Source organism: Clarias gariepinus, chromosome 15 (assembly GCF_024256425.1).
Source record: "Clarias gariepinus isolate MV-2021 ecotype Netherlands chromosome 15, CGAR_prim_01v2, whole genome shotgun sequence".
Taxonomy (NCBI): domain Eukaryota; kingdom Metazoa; phylum Chordata; class Actinopteri; order Siluriformes; family Clariidae; genus Clarias; species Clarias gariepinus.
In genome coordinates this window covers 17160924-17180427 of record NC_071114.1, presented here as the reverse complement: position 1 = coordinate 17180427, position 19504 = coordinate 17160924, and the positions used below count along the sequence as shown (strand labels likewise).

Genomic DNA, 19504 nt, shown 5'->3' with positions numbered 1-19504 from the left:
TGCCCCCAAACACTTGCAATGGCCCGTACGGGGAACGAGTGTATCTTATGAAGTGGGCAACGCCGCCTAAAATGCAATCAGAGGAAATGCGTGACACCTGGAAGCATGCCTATATAAGCCCCCAGACGCGGCATTTTGCGCGCAGGCATTAGTTTCACAGCCGGTGTGAGAGCAGGTCTATGGTGGTCCAAAACAGGAAGAGCAAAAAATAAGTGTTGAAAAGAGAAAAAATAAAGATCAGGAAGATTCCCCTTTAATGAGCTCAACCCCTGATGATTGTTGGAGAACAAGCCACAACATTAGAACAATCCAGACAATCCTCACATTTAATTTAAACATGCGCCAAGTGCGTCTCGGACTGCTGACCCAGAAGCAGAAGGAACATCACATTAAAGTCTGCCAAGAACTCCGTCAGGGTGCTGTGGATGACTCGTCCTTAATGTCGATTATCATAACCTGTGAAAAAAACTTGTGTGTATGCGTTCGATCCTGAAACAATGCAACAGTCTTCCCAGTGCCCACCATCTCCATGAGCGAAAAAGGCAAGGCAGCTCCGCAGCTCGGCCAAGTGCATGTTTATCGCCTTTTTAGACATTCATGGGATTGTGCATTGACAATTCCTCCCTAGGGGCCAGACCATCAGCAAAGAATTATACTGCCAGGTGTCTTAAACATATGGTAAAAAAAAAAACGTATTGTAAACAGAGCTAATCTTGAAACTTTTTAATACCCCTTGTATCTCTTTTCTACACCGTACTAAATCATTGTCATACAGTATTTTCCCCCCAGTGTCACCAGAGTGGCTATGTAGGCACTAAACAGAAAGGTTATAACTAATTAATTTTAAGAAACTAATAAATATTTTAACTTTATCTAATTCCTTTGTGTGTGTATGCGTGTGAGATTGTGCTATGATTTGACGCAGTGTTCTTTTCCAAAGGCATTTTCGGGGAATAAAGGTATATTGGAATAAATATTCGACCTCACGTTCATCCTTTGATACGTGGGTGTTTTACACGCCACTTGTCAATCACCGCTACCCTACACTAACTACACGCTCAAGGAACAGTACGTTCGCTGGGTTTCTAGAAAGTATAAATACGCGTCACGCCCCACGTGACAGAGCTCAGGGTTAACCCCGAAAGTGTTGCTTTGCACAAGCTCTTTAAACTATATAAAAAATATACAAATACATAAAAAAATCAATTTGGAATAAAAGTGTCGCGAGACGAATATGACAAATACGACACATTCATTTTAAGAAATGTTTGAATCAGTTCCGGGGTTACGTTCATTGCTATAGGCTCGATCTCAAATGTTTCCCTGATGTATATGTATAGTACTACAAAGGGTGTAGTTTCCCAACTTATCTAGTGCACTCATGAAGGGCATGTAGAGTTGTTTGGGATTTACCCCTGGTGTCAGTAAGTTGCTGGCAAACCTGAGTAATTTCACTGCAGAAACAGCAATGTGTTGAACATAAATGGACACAGTTACAGAAAATGCTGAGGATCTGCAGAAGCAGGTCTGAGGATAAGCTCTAAAACATGAGCACATTTTAAATAGAAATGCGTTTATTTAATACGTAAAAGCGTAATGTAAAAGTTTGTGAGTGATAGAAAGTTGTTCATCTTTAATAAGTTTGATTTCACTTTATTAGGTTGAGGAAATCGAAGCCCTTTCATCTATTTATGGGGACGAGTGGTGTGTGATCGACGAGGCTTCGAGGGTGTTTTGCATCAAAATAGCAGATGATATTTCTGTCCCGAAATGTTCTGTTTGTTTACAGGTACGTGGACAACAGGAGTGTGTAAACTGCACTGTTGTTCCTGCCATCACTATTTTTTTATTATAGTGTGAATTAAATCAGCATCAGAAAGAAGTGCAACAGTTAACACGAGGCAGACTGTATCAGACTATCATTAAACACCATAGCTAAGTTATACCAATATCCACCAAAGTACTGTTTGTGTATTTATTACTGAAAAAAAGGTAGACATCAAGTCAAAATAAATTGCCGTCTAGTCTATTATGTTGTCATTATTAATGTATTGACATTATAACTAGTATTACACTATTATACTTTTATAACAAAATGAGTTTTTTCAAAGGTCATACTTCCTGAAGACTACCCAAGCTCTTCGCCTCCAATATACCAAATAAAGTAAGTCTTCTGTGTTTTTGAATTTCTTTGTATGCTGGACAAAATATACTTGCGTTCATTTTAGAATCCCATGCAGGGTGTAGGAGTGCAACGATTGATCGACTAAAATTGATCATTAGATTAGTTGGCAACTAATTTAAATGTCAATTCGTTCATGATGTAATCACGCTTGATTCCCACACAAACTGTGAAAGCTGTGACATGTAGGTGTCAGGCTTACTGGAGGAAAGTGAGTAATAGCGCAATGGCAAACACCTTCATGATGAAAAATCTCCGGAGTGTGGGAGCATTTCACTCTTAACTCGAGTAACAGCCGGCAGAATTAGAGGGAAAGACTCTGTGCTGATACGGGCGCTTTGTGAAGGGCGCAAGAGTTGGGTAGGTGGGAAAGGATTCACACCTGAAGAGAATGTGGATGATGTTTTTTTTTATTTTAAGTTAAATTCACACACACGTGTGCGCCTTATTGCTAGCTTTTGAGCTCTGCATGCAAATTTTCTTACTGTCTCTCTCTTTCTCTCACTCTCTCACATACACACACACACAAACACAGGCTGTTACACTCTCCACTATTTTCAGCTCACAGCAACACTCACAGCAATACTCACATGCACACACACACACACACACACACACACACTAATTAACTATATTCTTCTCAGGTATGTGTCCTTTTCCCGCTTACCTTACTCTCCGACCCTTCATTTTACCTGACCCTGCCTTTCAAATGTTCTTAACATTTCAACTTAACTTTCATAATTGCCATCTGCCATCTTTAAAACTTAATTAATAGTTATATTTTACTACTTTGCTCTTCCTTGGCTTTAGACTTTGTTTAATCAGGAAAGTTTATCAGGAAAGTCACTCCTCCCACAGAGGACAAGAAACGTTGATGATGTGATGTGATTTAGGGTTGAGTGATCCATAAGGGGGTTGAGAGACAGTGATAGCTGCTGTACTCAAAGTAGTTGAGGAAAAATGAAGAGACGAACTTTAATCAGTATTTTAAAAATGTTAAACAGTAAAGTACCATTTAGTCATACACTGGTGAAACTAAAACTATATGCAAAGGCACAAAACATTACTTTTGTTGGTACACAGTGTTCGTGATAAGATTGAGGGGGGAACGTTTTTCACTAAAATATTGCTTTATATTACTTAATAGATTTTTTTTTCAGCAAAGTTAAGTTTGCTGGAAGAGCTTATGGAAAGTTCTTGTTTTCACCGAATAATTCTTTAAATGCTTGCATAATCATTAGTCTTTTCTGTAAATGAAAATATATTTGTTATTAATTAAACCAAATACAAATGTTTGTTTTGTTGTGTTTCTAGTGCCTCATGGTTAAGAGGTCAGGACAGAATCACACTGTCAAACAGCCTCGAGGAACTCTATCTGTAAGTTGTAGAGCAACGCTCACAGCCATGCTGGTCTATACAGTATACACTGAGTTGTGAGTTTAATACTGTATGTATAAAGAATAAAACACTTGTAGGAAAATAATTTTTTTTCAGTGATGAAGCATAGAAATGTATAGCATTCATCAATAGCATTAGAAATTTGCCATTACTATTTAAAAATGAAAGAATAACACATTTTTAATAAACTTATTATTGCATTTAAGGTTGTGGAAAGTCTACAAAACACATTATAGCAGCTTTAAACAGTAATCTTTTCACCAGTTACTCATTCTATTTCTCGTAGTTAATAACATAAAATGTTATGTAGTTTTTTTATGGTAATGACATATTCCATAAATGTTTAATCAGCATTTCCTTAGAGAAGACATTGTAATCGTAATCTAATTTTCTGACTCATGTAAACTGGATGTGTTACTGTATATCCTGGCAGGGAAAATCCCGGAGAGAGCATCCTGTACCTGTGGGTGGAGAAAATTCGAGAATTTCTGGTAGACAGATCACAAAATGCAAACACAGGTAACGCCTGAGAATATGGTGTCATGTCGGTCATTACAATGTCCCATGGTTACTATATAACCTAGTTCCTTTTTAAAATCACAGCTGTGACTCAATGTAAAAAAATCAATGCAGTTAATGTTTGTGTGTGTCTGGGAGGATATGCGTAGTGGACCTCCTGTGACACTCTGCGGATTGTCTTCATCTAGATGCTAAAGCTTTGAGGAGCAACTCCCTTATCTGAGAATTACAGTTTTGATGCAGGAGTGTTGTAATACACTTTTCCTGCCTGTTTTATTGTTCTGCATCTCAGACATTGCAGAGAGAAACAACTTATCAAATATCTTATCAGAAATGTGTGTAACCAGAAATGGTTAGTAACTATTTGGATAGATTGTAAGATTTTTGGGTGTCTGTTGACCGAATGGAGTGTCTTCAAAATGTATGGATGTTGAACTAAAAATGGTATGCACCGTATACTGCATGTTAATAGTCACAGCTTATTTTTTTTTTACAGTGGTTTCAGAAAATGCGCACTACCTGTGTATTGTTTTCACATGGATGTAAAGAACATGGGCATCACTAAATAGTTTTTCCCATAAAAACAGTAAAACTCATTCTAACAGTAAAAAGATTCATCCTATTTAGTCTAAAAGCAGTCCAAAAACCATGGTTTTAATAATCTATATTGCTGCATTTCCCTAGTTAGTTGCTGGATGTCATGGATGGGAATTAAAAATGTTTTGTAGAAAATCTGCAGTAAAATATTTTTTTATTTTAAATTCCTTTGTGTCTTACCTCTGTCTTAAAGATGTAAGTAATCAGTCTTGGTGATGGATGACTGATGGATGAGGGGCTTATCTTTATGGATCTGACATCTGTAGAGGTTTGTGAGACAGACCAGAGATGAGTACTATCACTCAAACCGCGGTGGCATCAAAAATGGAAGCAAAATAGTCTCATTAATAATTCACACAAAAGACACGATGCACACATGCGTATCCCAGTTCACGTGTAAAACCCAATTCACGTGCACAAAATAAATTTATATAATATATATATATTTATATATAATATAAATATATATATATATATATATATGTCATAATATACGTTTCACAAATGCAAAACACAATTCACAATTGTCCAACTGTGTACAAAATTTTTGAATGTTTAAAATTCACGAGTGTATCATGGACTGTGAATGTGAAAATCATCTTTCCTGTGTGAATCGCCCTGGATTTGTGTGTGTACTTTAGAGACTTTGTTGATGGTGAGGTTGCATCCGATTGGCTAAAGAGTACGAATGACCCACGTTGCTGCCAGCAAAGTCTTTTGCATGTGAGTTGTTTTTTTTGTGAATACATTATACATTTTTTTCATGCACGTGAATTAAGTTTTACACATGTAAATTGGGATACACATGTGTGCATCATGTCTTTTGTGTAAATTATTAATGAGACTAATTTGCTTCCACATGAACAGAGGGAGAGAGAAAAAAAGACACGATCACTGCGTGTATTGGTTGAATGAGATGCCGGGTTTCCTTTGAGGCTCACACTAGGGGTCAGTGTTTTGTCAAAAATTGAGGTTCACTCAGATGCCGTGTCTCACTCAACTTTCTTGTCAAAAGGATATTATTTGCTTCACTGAGTTGTCTAATACGCAGCTTAAAGTGTATAATGGGGTCAGTCACTGTTCTAAACACAGACAGCAGACGCATGCAGTCTGATCTCCTCTCACTGACATCGGCGTTTGTTAACTGACTCTGTTCAACTGGTGGAGGTTTGGTATTCGGTGCTGGTGTTTGGTGCTTGTTACATATTTACTATTTGCTCATACAGAACATCCTTTCAACACACTTATTACTGCTTGACTTTATAGGATGTAATTGTAAAAGTGTAATGAGTTGTTATCATTATTCTTCCATAATAACGGTAATTGTTCGACTTGATGCTATAGTCACTCGTGCCTGGGAGTCCAAGACAGCCCAATTGGCTGTGCACTCAGGGTGGCAGGGACGGCTACTCACTCTCCCCTGTCAATCACAATGACACTAGCCAGCTGTAATCATCTGTGAGTATGCAGATGATTTACATTTACATTTAAGCTGACGCTTTTATCCAGAGCGACTTAAAAAAAAGTGCTTTGAAGTTTTCATCATTGGATAGATACTTACGCTGTGTGGCATGTAATCTGCAGAGATGATGGCAGGTAATGCTTTTCTGTGACTGTACTATTCTGCTCTGTGACTCATTTGCAGCAGTTTGAAAAGATACAGCATTATACAGAATGATTAACGAAATTATGTAACACTATAACACAACAGTGTTTTTTAAATAAACTCGTATATATTCAAATAGCTTATTTTTTCATATGTTCCATCAGAAGGCAGCACAGTCAGAATATTAATGCATGGTAGTGAGATGTGGTTTAAATGGAGTTTTGTGCTTCCTTTACATGTGCGGTTGAAAAGGAATGTCACAACACATGGGGAAAAAGTGCAGCAGGACAAATGAGTCATGAGTCTCATGGGGTTGATGTGGTATTAAACCATCTCAAAGGGAAGAGGTAACAAAAGAAATGGTTCAAAATAGTCTTTAAGTGAGAATTGGCCTTAAGGGCAGCTTTTGTGTCTGAGTATCGATTTTTTTCTCTGGGATAAATACACTACATGTATACTGTACATATGTATTACAAGTGTAATGCTTCCATGTGTGTCCATTTAATGTCACATTCATAATGCTGATAAAAATGCTATACATTTTAAGGATGTAAATGGTTATAAGAATTAAGTTATGCAGGTGAATTTACTGATACTAAGCCCAAAAATCCATAAAGAAAATACAATGTGCTATTGTGATTTTTCAGTATAAAATGCTTTACATAATACATATTACAATACAGATTAATTTTGATTTTATTTATATAGTGGTTTATCAATGGTCATTGTTACAAAGCCGCTTTACAAAATCAAAAGAAAATTAGGGAAATCAGTATGCGTTGTGTGAGAAAATATGTATGAATCACAATCGTCAGATTGTCCCTGATGAGTAACCTGAGGGTGACGGTAGCAAGGAAAAACTCTGTGAGATGGCAATAGAAAGAAACCATTAGCAGAGCCAGACTCTACAGGAAACTCATCCTCATTTGGGTGATATCGAACAGCAGGACTTGATCTGCAGTCATAATGTGTGTTAGGAGGCGGGACGTTCAATAGAACAGGAGAGGTGTTTAAGTTCTATGGAGTCCACTTTCATTATTGGAGGCTGAGGTACAAAACTGTATAAATTTCAGTCCTAAACTGTTGAACGACTGCAGTCACAAGTCATCAGAGAACAGCTGCCTACATCTGCTGAGTCCAAGACCATCTTCATGGTCATTCAATTTCTTATTAACGCAGGCCATATAGAATCTGTGATTTTGAGTTCTTAAATAAACAGATTCATGTTTTTGAGAATGTTAGATATAAGCAAGCTGCTATCTGCTTCTTCAGAATCATGTGAAATCAGAGAACTCGTGCTGTCTCCAATGCTTTCTGCCCTCTTCTGCATGAGCTCACAGACACCCATGATTAGCTAGTGTCACTGTGAGTGACGGAGAGAGTTTATGGCACCCTTCCCACCCTGAGAGCACAATCAGTTTTGCTCTCTTGGCTGACTTTGTGGGTTGAGCCTGTGGCATCATCATCTGATTTTAAATTTGTGATCTCCTGACATGTTTTTCCATTTCACCACTTGAGATATATATATATATAGCACCTTTAATAAATCATATATAAAAGGATATAATGGCATACTTTTATTTATTTATAGTTATACTTATCATTAAGAAACATTAAGCTATTTAGTTATTGTTTTCAGCTGATAACAGTCACAGTATTTTCTTTTAAATTCATAAGACAAAATAAATAGCTTGTCATGTAGCAGAAAAAAAATGCAAAGCTAAACTCATCTGTTCTGTTTTATCTTCTCATAAAAAAAACAGAACCACCCAGAAACCCATACTGTATGTATATCTTTTAATAGGTTTACGTGTTTGTAAATTTGCTGTTATTTGCATTTTTCAACAAACAATAAGTACATACAAAACAAACACAAGGCTGAGCATGTAAACCATAAATATTCGCTATATAAGATAGGCATTAATCATACAAACTAGAAGCAAGAGCATGATACACACCAAACAGCCACAATACCAGCACACATTATACTACATGATTGAGGTGTGCTGTGAATGAGGTGATTGTGGTCGTGTGATGTTCAGTATCTGGTGGCACCTTCCGACCAATGACAATCAAGAATTTAACTGATCTGGTATCTGAAAAAACAATATAATTTTTAAGTAGTACTACTGAAAGAGTGAGCTCATCCATTAGAGGTAAACAGAATGGAATAATGTTGCATTTTAAGTCTCGATAGGAAAAAAAAATTGAGTTTGAATCATTGTTGCTTGTTTTGCATTTTTTGCAGCAGGAAGAAATAGCTTTTCATTTCCTAGCCCCTATGGTGACTGACAAATAAATTCAATTACAGGCCTAGTTTTCACGCTGCACTTTGTCATTATGATGATTAATGGATTCTAAACTCATTTTTAAAGAAATAACCTTTATAACATGAACGCGTGCTCCTGTGCCTTTGGACCGCATTCAGTAACTAATGCAGCGGGTTGTGGCTGCGTCATGCTATCTTTAAATAGGGCTAAACAGCATCATGGTGCAAAAAAAAAAAAAAATCATTTCTATTACTACACTGAGGAACACTGATTGCCAGGATGCATCTGCACTGGAGTCACTGAGAGAGGTGATATCTCTGATCTTACAGCAGTCCTAGGCTTTCTGTAAATCGCTGCTGTCATCCATAAGCATCCAGGTGATCACAAGTGACACTGATACTAATCAAAGGGGAAAATTACAGACCAGGCTTTCATGCTTTTAGAGCTCAGGTCTGTTGTAAGAGCTCAGCTCTCAAATATTAACTCTAGATTACGAGCTTGTGTTCTGCTGGTGTTCTGCCAGAAGACGATGTGCTCGCTTTTGATTCTGGTTCTTTTTTAAGGTATCTTCCTTATATCTTAGGTGGTCTTTCCTTTTGTTGTGTGGCCGCTGGCTTTCTAATTATAGATTTAAAGCTATGTCCAGTTTTCCAACTTTTTGACTACGGTTCGGAAGGTCCTAGATTCAAACCCCACGACCACCAGGTTGTCACTGTTGGGCCCTTGAACGAGGCCCTTAACCCTTAACTGCTCAGATGTATAATGAGAGAAAAATGTAAGTCGCTCTGGATAAGAGCGACTCCCAAATGCCTTTTCTGTGCATTCTGTTAAAAGTGACTATACTTGGTGCTTGGAATAATGCTTGAGACAGATGTGACAAACAGGATTATCTAAGGCTTTATTATTTAAAGTGTAGAAAGAATAAAATAAGACACTTATTCTTGGCAACTTGGAAAAAATTTTTTTGCAACATTATTCCTTAAAAAATGATATATGTGAACAGTGAGGTGTGGGTTATCAAACCCTGTTTTGGGACAACTTCCCAAATGTAACATTTTGGTACAAATAACCTTTTTAGTGCATTAGAGGATTTTCGTCAACTATGTCAGACGGTAAAAGATGGTATTTAACTAAACCATTAAAGTTTATTTTCTTGAAAACATATTAAGTGTTTTTTGTAAGTGTCACTTAATTATTTCAAAATTTAATGCAGCAGCTTTTAATAGCATTTAATTAGGATAAAACCTGGCTTTATAAAATAAATAAATAAATAATAAAGTTATTATAAAAAAATCCATCCTTGTTTTTTTTTTACCTAAAAACAGTTAAGTAGTAATCCTAATAATACGAACTAAGATGTAATATTTCATTAAAAACACAATTTTGGGGAAAGTTTACTAAAAATAAATACACAAACACCAAAAATTCCTACCAGACGGTCTTGACAACTATGTACTGTATATAAAACAGAAATTCTGTTTGTTTGGGCACCATGCGATTGGCAGTGGTGTTTGCACATGTGTTAATTACATGCAATTATCAGCTTTTAGTGGTAGGTGTTTCGCCTGCCATGCGGAAGGCTCGGGTTCAAATCTCAGCCAGCGCCCAAACCCCAGCCACTGGATGCCATCCCAGTCCCAAGCCCGAATAAAATGGGAGGGTTGCTTCAGGAAGGGCATCCGGCGTAAAACCTGTGGCAAGTTGTAGTGCGGACTGGATATTCCGCTGTGGCAACCCCTTGCCGGGAGCAGCCGAAAGACCAACAACATGTCAAGCTGTGGGCATATACTAAACAATCAGCTTTTGTGTCATACGAGGGGCGTGTCACAGGTGTACAACCAGCATCACCATCATGTTTTCCGTGATACTGTGATTGTTTCACAGGCATTCTGCGTCAAATGTAACAGTAAGCAGCATCATCTGTGGCAGCTCAGTAGCATAGGACTTAGCCCTGTGGCCTCACACCTCCAGGGGGGTTTCCTACCACGATCCAAAGACATTTCAATTAGGTTAAGTTCTATTTCCAAATTGCCTGAAGTGTCTGAGTGCTGTCGGACCTCCCGGGATGGTCTCCCGGCTTCCTGTCACCCTGTACAGAATAAGCAGTATAGACAATGCATGAATAAATATTGGTTGCTTTTGTCATTTAATGAATAAGGAATATCACACAAAGAAATTTTATAAAGCTTCAAATTATTTTTTGTTCTGGTTTTCCACAAATGTTTGCAATGTTTAAAAAAATACACAGAATAAATCCATACTTTTGCCCACTTCAGAAAATCTAGAATTTATAAATAAGCTAATTAGAAATGCTCCTTACTCTGCACATACCCACTCGTTATGTATGATGTGATGTAGCCAGGAATAAGTTTATGGGAATGAAGAGGAAATGTATTATATCATGTCTCAGGGGATGCAAGCATGCATGTATAGGCTGCTTATTAAGCACTGTGAAACATAAAACAAACAGGCAACGGAAACTCGACTCTGAATATAAACTATGCGCACTGGCATGGACTAGAGCTTAACCACTGGTAGTTACAGAGTAGTAACAGCAAATGCAAGACGAACATGAGCCAGAACTCAAATACACCAACCAATTAAAAACAATACAGGAAATGTAATTAAATTCATGTGACCGTGCCCTCAGGAACTGATGGGAGCTACAGTTCAGCACGTTCATGGCAGTTTCCTGACATATTAAATAAAATCACTGCTGATATGCAATGCATATCACAAATATTACATTTACCTAAATTCAAAAGTGTAATGATGACCTTTAATATAGCACTATACAAATTTATTATAGTGCAATTATGGTGTAAAATAATGTTACAGTATATGATTGAACAGTTTCAAAATATTTCAGGGAAGTTTTAAATCGTAATCCACAGCTTTACCTGTGTTGTACATACGGAAAAAAAGTATTTCAGTTTTCTCCCATGGGATGTGCCATTTTTGCATTGATTCCTTAGACCATTTCTTATATTTAGAATGTAGTATTTATTTTTACAGGACCACACCCTTTTTTTAAATCACTAAAATTTTGCCAGGTTCGCTACTATCTATACGTAATTACATAAATTCTGAAAATATAAGGTAAATCTGGGGAGGTCCCTTAGGAACATTTATAATCTGTTGAGGTGGATTTAACAATTTAACAAAATGCACAAGGAGTTCAAGTTTCTGCTTAAAACGCATCCAGGGGTTTCTGGCTGCATCAGATGCAAACCTATGATGGAACTAACAATACGTACGCTGCCAAACTAATTATTCAGATACCAAAACTCCTTTAATATCTACAAAACATGACTGAGTCAAGACACTAAGCATCCTCTGTATGAAAAATGGAAATTTGTTAAAGTGAAATTTCACAAGTGAGTCATTTTAATATTTGTCCCTCATGTAAATTAGCAGTGACTGCTGTATTTTAATTAAATTATTCAGATTAGCTGTCATCATGTAGTGCATTGACAGACCTTTTGAACTCTAAAAACAACACCACAGCTTTAATTTGAATTTGATTGAACTTAATTCTGAGTATATTTTTACACAGCTGCTAATTTACAAAATTTTGATGCAACTGCAGAGTGTAAGAAACAAAGCCTATTTTACAATGTACAGTGGATGGACGAGAATATTCTTGTTGGGTCACGAAAGAGGTAGCTTAGTTAAGACGTTGGACTTACTGGTCAGAAGGTCACAAGTTCAAACCCCAGCACCACCAGTCTGTCTCTGTCGGGCCCTTGAGCAAATTCCTTACTTGTACGAGGTAAAAATGTAAGTCGCTCTGGATGAGACTTTAAATGTCAGAGGAATTTAGTGATTTATTTGATAAGTCAAATATTATTAAGCTCAGAAAACCAATTTCATTAGTTTAAGTTTTACATTAAACACAAACACTATGATTATTTTGATGCTTCTGGGTACAGTGTTGGACGGTAAAATGTTTAACAAGGAAATAATAAAGCAGGAGGCATGAGCAGTAAATTTGACCTAATAAAAGTTTACAGGTTGTTGCACAGCAGAACATCTTTAAATCTGGAATGCAAATGTTGTCTCTAGAGTTGACATTACCCTGATGCTTGCTCTTTTTCCTTTGATAATCATCCAGTTGTTTTGTTTTACTCTTCCATATGACCTGCTATAAATTCCGCTCATTTGATCCTTCATTAGTTAATCTAAAATGGTGGCAACTGTTGCTATGAATCAATCTGCTCAAGAGTTTTAAAAGACGCTCATTCTCTTTATTTCTCTTCTCCCATTTTGGAATTGTTTGGTTTTGATGCAACTTGTGGGTTATTTTTTATTTTCCCAAATTAAAATGTAGTTTAGTGCTCAGTTTTCATGTTCTGCCTATGCTTTTCTCTGAGTGCTCCTGTTTCCTCTCACGATCCAAAGACATGCTGATTGGCATTTCCAAATAGTGTGTAATTGATTGTGTGTACTTGTGTTTTGGCTGAGTTGGCTCCCTATTAATGGTGCACCCTGCCTTGTGCCCTGAGATGGGCTTTAGGCCCCCCGGGGCCCTTCACAGCATAAACATCATGGAAAGTGAATGGATGGATTATGTTAAGGGTTTTTTTATTTGCCAACAACAGTTTAACCATTGATTGGCATCGATTATATTTTTTACCATGAGTTTCTTTAAAGAGTACAAATAATTAACATTTACAATAAAAAAAAAATTCTAATTAATACAAAATATGCTGTAAAACTTTAAACTAGACATAACAGTATTATTGACATATAGTCAGTTTATGCAGTATGGGATTGTTGCTTGATTCAGTTGATTTCGGATGTGTTTTTTAAAAAGCTATGGTTTTTGTTGGAAGCTAATCAAAACATATTTTAAATTATCAGGGGGTTTTCTTGAATGTTTGAAAAGATTGAGAATCACATTGAGAATGGCAAATTGTCTAGAGAACAACACAAATCAGCATAATTATTTAGGTTAATCTACAGTAATGATAATGATAATTAATGTTGATTCGAAGGTGATTAACATCTTACTGTTCCTTAATAACAGCCATAGATTAACCGCAAATACATGTGGACACTGTGTGTGAAAGGGCTAAAGACTTAAGATCCTCTATAGAATTTTTTTTTTTACAGTGGCCCCAGACACAGCTAAAATATCCCTCGTATTTTAATCGAACAGCAATTTGGATAAAGGTAAACCTCTGACACAAGAGATTTTCTGTCGGGGATTTTATGTAATTGATCTGGGTTTGCAGGTCTCTAAACAGGGATTGCAGCCTAAACTGCATAATAGAGTGGAAGAAACTGCATGTTTTTTCCAAATTATCAAATACATTTTGTATTTATGTGTGTTAGACCTTATTTTTCCTTTCTTTGTTATGTGTGTATAGTAACAGTGTGTAAAACCTTTATGAATGAAGAGTATATTTTATATTCATTACCTTATATTTTTCTTTTTTAGATTTTGGTGCTTTTACTTATTCAGTTGCTTGAAGCACCTGGTATGTTTCGAAATTATGCAGTAAGCTCTTAGATCTCTGATGATCTCACACATTTTTATGTTTCTAGCTGAAATCTTTCTTTCCTGCCAACCTGGTTTATGTCTCATTTGGCGTTATGTTAAAACTACAGTGTATAGAGTTTATTTCTTTAAAAAAATTATATATATATATATTAAAGAGTCAGGAGGAATATCGTGATGTCTCTGCGCTGATCTGTGCTATCAGTTCTGAAATAGTAGTCCACAGTCAGCTCTGTGTCAGCAGTGGAATTGGCTGGAAATGCATATGCATAAGTTATCTGCCAACTCGGATATGTCAAACATAATCCCACCCTAACATCTTCTCAACTAACTTCTAATGCAAAACCCAACTGAGAATAAATCTCCTGTCATTCACTAGCTTCCAACCAAACTAGCCAACAGAAAATGCCACAACAGGGGGAAAAAGATAAACTCTCTGTCAGGTCTGACTTTTTTCTTTTTATAGTGCATTACCAGACTTTACGCTCTAATCTCTTTCTCAATCGCGGCTTCTGCTTGCCGCCTGTGCCAGTCACTGCCAGTCATCCGGAAAATACTTTAGAAATTGTACTTTGTATTTGAGATTTCTGTAAATTTGAATGACTTCACTTTTTTATAAGTAATTTTACTTTGATCTTTAAAGCACTTCATAGCATCTGAAGTCTCACCCAACTATTACCACTTGATTTCTTTTTTTTTTCAAAATCAAATTCACGTCAGTAACAAACATAATTTAACGAATTGATCTTGAAGTTAAAATCCAAGTCTAAAGATTGATTTTGAGGTAAGTTAGCAGAAGTATGTTTGCTAGCTAGTTTTGTTTTGTAATTAACACCATATTAGCATTCGTTCAGTGTGAAAATGCTAACAAATTAAGCATGTTTTTTGGTCAGTTAAATAGATGTATTTAAATTTTCTCTTGAATATGTGTACGTTTACGTGTTAATACTCACACTTTAATTACATTTTTGGCTTCATACTTTAATTTTAATGGGATTAGTTTTTACACATTTTTAATCAGTTACAGTTTCTTAGATCTCTTTCCACCGCTTGTAGATTGATATTGTTTGTTCGTGCCTGAATTTGTGCTTGATTTTGTGCTTGATTTCTTTTGACATATCTGACCTGGCGTAGGACGTATGCTTACAAATTTCCTGCAAAATCCGTCCCGACAGTGCTGACACAGAAGTCACTGTGAATTACTATGACAGGATTACCAGTATGACTCACAGCAGCTCGCGGATATCTTATTGTAAATATTTTTTTTCTTTCCTTTGAATAATTTGATCAGTTTTTGTTCATTTTTAGTAAAAAGAATCTATACAATTAAACTTATCTATAATCCTGTACAATGTAATCTATGTGAAGTGTAGCTATTTTAACGTCCATCTTTCCATAAGCATCAAATTTGATTATATCATTTCCTTCTTTTTTTAAAAATGATTAACGGTTTGAATTGTACTGTGTATTTTTGTTTAAGCAATATCTGGGAGTGTAATCAATATTTTAATATGCATATCTGTGTTTGTTATAAAACAGTAGTTGAGGTGAACAGAGGAAAAGATGAGAAGGCCTAACATGCTTCCAGCTGCCCTTTTCTACCAACTAACACAGATTTAATCGCGATCAATGAAAAGGCTTGTCAACCCTGGTTAATCTTTTTCATCCCTCTCAAAGGCTCAGTTATATGGGTGGGAAGCTCAAGATCCATGTGGATCCCTTTACTGTTGTGCTTTACTCTAAGGCCAGGCAAAATCCCTCACTTCTTTTTCTCACTATGTTGTGATTTGGCTTTTGTTTAGTGTTTTTTTTTTTAATCCACTTTATTTGACAAAAGTTCAAATAAATTCTTTAACAATTACCTAAAGTAAGCTAAAGTAATTGAGACCAATGGGGAGGCTTTTTGTTCACTTTCAATACTGTAGAAAGTCTGCAAGGAAAAAAATTTTTTTGGCACAAATTATAGGATTAAAAACGTCGTAATAGTAAGTCATGTAAACATTAAAGCACTTTTTGTAAGTCGCTCTGGATAAGAGCGTCTGCCAAATGCCTAAATGTAAATGTAAATGTATTTTTTTAAGCTTGCAAACAGACTGGTGCTGGCTAATCACCCATTCCCAATACCTGGGTGATTACTGATACGATATTATACAATACCTACGTGTTGATTTAATATACAGTATATTGTGATTTTGTAAGATTTAATAAACACCCCGATCCGATATAAATGTTTTTCAGATTTTGTCTCAATTCTGAACAAACTTGGCCTCTAAATGGCGTAGTGGTAAAGTGCTCGCCCTTTCATCCAGAGATCGCGAGTTCGAATCTGGAAAAAAATCAATAATTTTGAGTGTGCCATCTACAGGATTATGGAGAAACAGCAAAATTTTATCACCTTAAGTGCAAAAAAAAAAAGATTTGGGAGTCAGTGTCGTGATCCGTGAATTGACACACAAAAGAATCACGTTACATCACTGAAATTATCATTTCTACAATCTCTACTGTGCAAGAGAACTGTTTATGTTTTGATTTTAGAAGTTCTCAATGAAACAGGGAAATGTATGTACTCTTTATTTGTAATTACTGGGTCGTTACTCAGCTCAACATCTTGTCATTATCTGCTAGCGATGTTGATCACAGTTTCATCAAGTCTGTCAGCTACTTTTTTGCACTTTATTTTTTGCACGTTATATGTTACTTGTGTTGGTTTTAGCATGTGTTCTAACAGCATTATATGTGACCACAGTTTTTTTTTATTAAGTTATTTCATGGCATATAATAACCATATGGGTATACTGTCAACTTTTTATATGCATGTTTCATTTGTGTAAAGCACAAGTTGATGTCAGTTGAAGGAATAAAGACATCAAAATCCTTGAGATGCATCATGAAACAAATTAATCCCATTAATCATTTAAATCCTCACGACTTGCAACCCTGCTGCCATATATCACCACCTGAGCTGCATTTAAGCACAGAACTGGTATGACCAAGGTGTGAGAGCAATGCATTTCTGGCAGCTTTTATAAAAAAAAAAAATCTAATTAAAAGGATGTTCCTAGGAAGAAGGTGCGAGAAAGAAGAAAGGTGTTAGAATGTTGCAGGGAAATTCAGTGTTTATGTCTAGCTCATGCCTTTTTTCCCCTGGCTGGTTACTGCTATATTGTGTTGACAAATAATCAAATAGAAAGAAGCAATATATAGCCCATAAAAATGCTGCTGATGTATTTCGCTGTTTCAGATAGTAATGATAAGGTTATACAGACAATAAAAGCTTGGTTATAAAATTCACACACAAATTTTCAGCCTGATAGTAAATGACCAGACGGAACTGCAAGACAGCAGTCGAATTTGTGGAAGACACTCGTTTTCTGGTATGGAAATAAAAGATTGTATTGGCAGTATGACTTAAGGCTAGCTACTACCTTCTTATATATTTCCTGCGGGTAAATGCAGATGAATGCTAACAGGTCCATGTATTCTCTATTAGAATGTGTTAATGTTGGGCTGCTGGGCAACATGCTGCAATGGCAAGAAATTACTACACCTGCAAAATTTACAGTATGATTATTCAGTCATGGTACAGACAAAAAACACAAAGTTAACAATGAGAAAGGACAATTTGAAAAAAAATACTAAGCCTGGAAACCTTACCTGTGAAAGCCTTTAACTAAAGTAGACTTGAAACCAAATTTTAAAATGACAATTTAATATATGATTCATAGTTTGTCCTTTGATGGCCCCTCCCATGTGTTTACATATTTGCGTTTTATAAGGTTCTTATGTTGACAGACATCAGTTCCCTGTATTCACTTTACTGCAGTCAAATGGTATTCCATGTGTTTACCTGCACCTTGTTTATGATATCATTACCATATCATTACCATATCAAGTCCATATTTCAACGACCATTGGTGGCTCAGTGGTAGATGTTTTGCCTGCAATGCGAAAGGCCAAGAGTCGATTCCCAGCCAACGCCCAAGAACCCAGCCACTGGATGCAGTGCCGGTCCCAAGCCCTGATAAAATGGGAGGGTTGCGTCAGGAAGGGCATCCGGCGTAAAACCTGTGCCAAGTTGTAGTGCGGACTGGGTATTCCGCTGTGGCAACCCCTTGCCGGGAGCAGCCGAAAGACCAACAACAACATAGCCTGCCTTGTTTCAAATGGAACATCCTTGACAGCAGTGACTCTCAGTAGAAAATCTTTACGTGCCAACACAAGCTGTACAGCTATATGACCATGGTGAACTGCTTCGAATGATTAAAACCAGGTTGGATTAAGTAATAGGCTGTGATACGTAAAATGCACTTTTGTAAATCAACCACTGAGAGTTGTTTTCATTCAGATGTCTTCTATGAGCATATTCTAGGTTGTACAGAACAGACACTCAGAAGATGTAGGTACCTTACTCTGGTGCTGCTGGGGATGAGACCTTTCCCCCCCCCCCCTTCTTTTTTTTCTTTTTTTCCTTTTTTCCCTTTTTTTTGGATGTAGTCATTTAAAGAGCTAGTTTTAGAATTGCTTGCTGCAGAAGATGATCAAAACACTTACTGAAATATCATTTACTCACTATTTCAGCTGTTCATTTTTAATAGTGTCTTATGTTATTTACATTTAGTCATTTGGCAGACGTCCTTATCCAGAGCGACTTACATTTTTATCTCATTATACATCTGAGCAGTTGAGGGTTAAGGGCCTTGCTCAAGGGCCCAACAGTGGCAACTTGGTGATCTTGAACCTGGGATCTTCCGAACCGTAGTTCAATGCCATAACCACTGACCTACCAGTCCATGTTTATATCAACCATGGTAACAAGATCACCTCCTTATATTGTCAACTGGAAAAAAATGGAAAAAGGAATGAAACGATTGGGGAAATGCTGTTATATAAAACTAATCAATAGGGTGGGGTCATACATAGCAAAATGTTGTATTCCTAAGATATGTCTGACAGACATTTTTGAATGCTTTTGGTACAAATTGTTATGCATTGTATCTGTAATCAGAATTCATAACAAATAAATAAAAAAAATATCCATATTCATTAATTTTTTCATGGACTAACTGTTCTTCCCATAATGTTTGGCGTTTATGTAACAGCAATGTTTCTCTACAGTGCTTTTGGGTCTCATCCATGCTGTGTTACTCTGGAACATGGTTTTAATGAGCCATTAAGACAAGCTGCATGTGGCCTTTTATGCAGTGCTCGATATCTAACTATCCTAATAATACCCTTAAGTATCTGACTGTGACAGGAAGATCGGATTACCTGAGCAGTCAGCGTTGCAGTATTTGATGGTTTTTTTTTTTTTTTCGTATCCATGCTAAAATGAAAGTACATAATTATGACAATGTCATGAAAAATGGCATTGCACTTTCCATAAAATAAACCCTATACTAATGAGATGCCACTATCAGCGGGCTGTTGTG

At 36.5% G+C, this 19504-nt stretch overlaps 1 protein-coding gene across 5 annotated transcripts in view; it reads left to right on the top strand.

Annotated features, from left to right (window-relative positions):
• The first annotated feature begins 1428 nt into the window (after positions 1-1428).
• Positions 1429-19504, top strand: part of impact (impact RWD domain protein) — a 60660-nt gene continuing 42584 nt past the window's right edge. For all 5 annotated transcript variants that reach the window (XR_008365677.1, XM_053512830.1, XM_053512829.1 and 2 more), the window contains exons 1-5: positions 1429-1525; positions 1661-1789; positions 2112-2164; positions 3497-3559; positions 4014-4099. Coding sequence is in view for 4 of the 5 variants with exons in the window: in XM_053512830.1 (XP_053368805.1) it covers positions 1484-1525; positions 1661-1789; positions 2112-2164; positions 3497-3559; positions 4014-4099 (373 nt within the window). In the remaining variant the exon portion in view is untranslated. The remainder of the gene's footprint in view (positions 1526-1660; positions 1790-2111; positions 2165-3496; positions 3560-4013; positions 4100-19504) is intronic.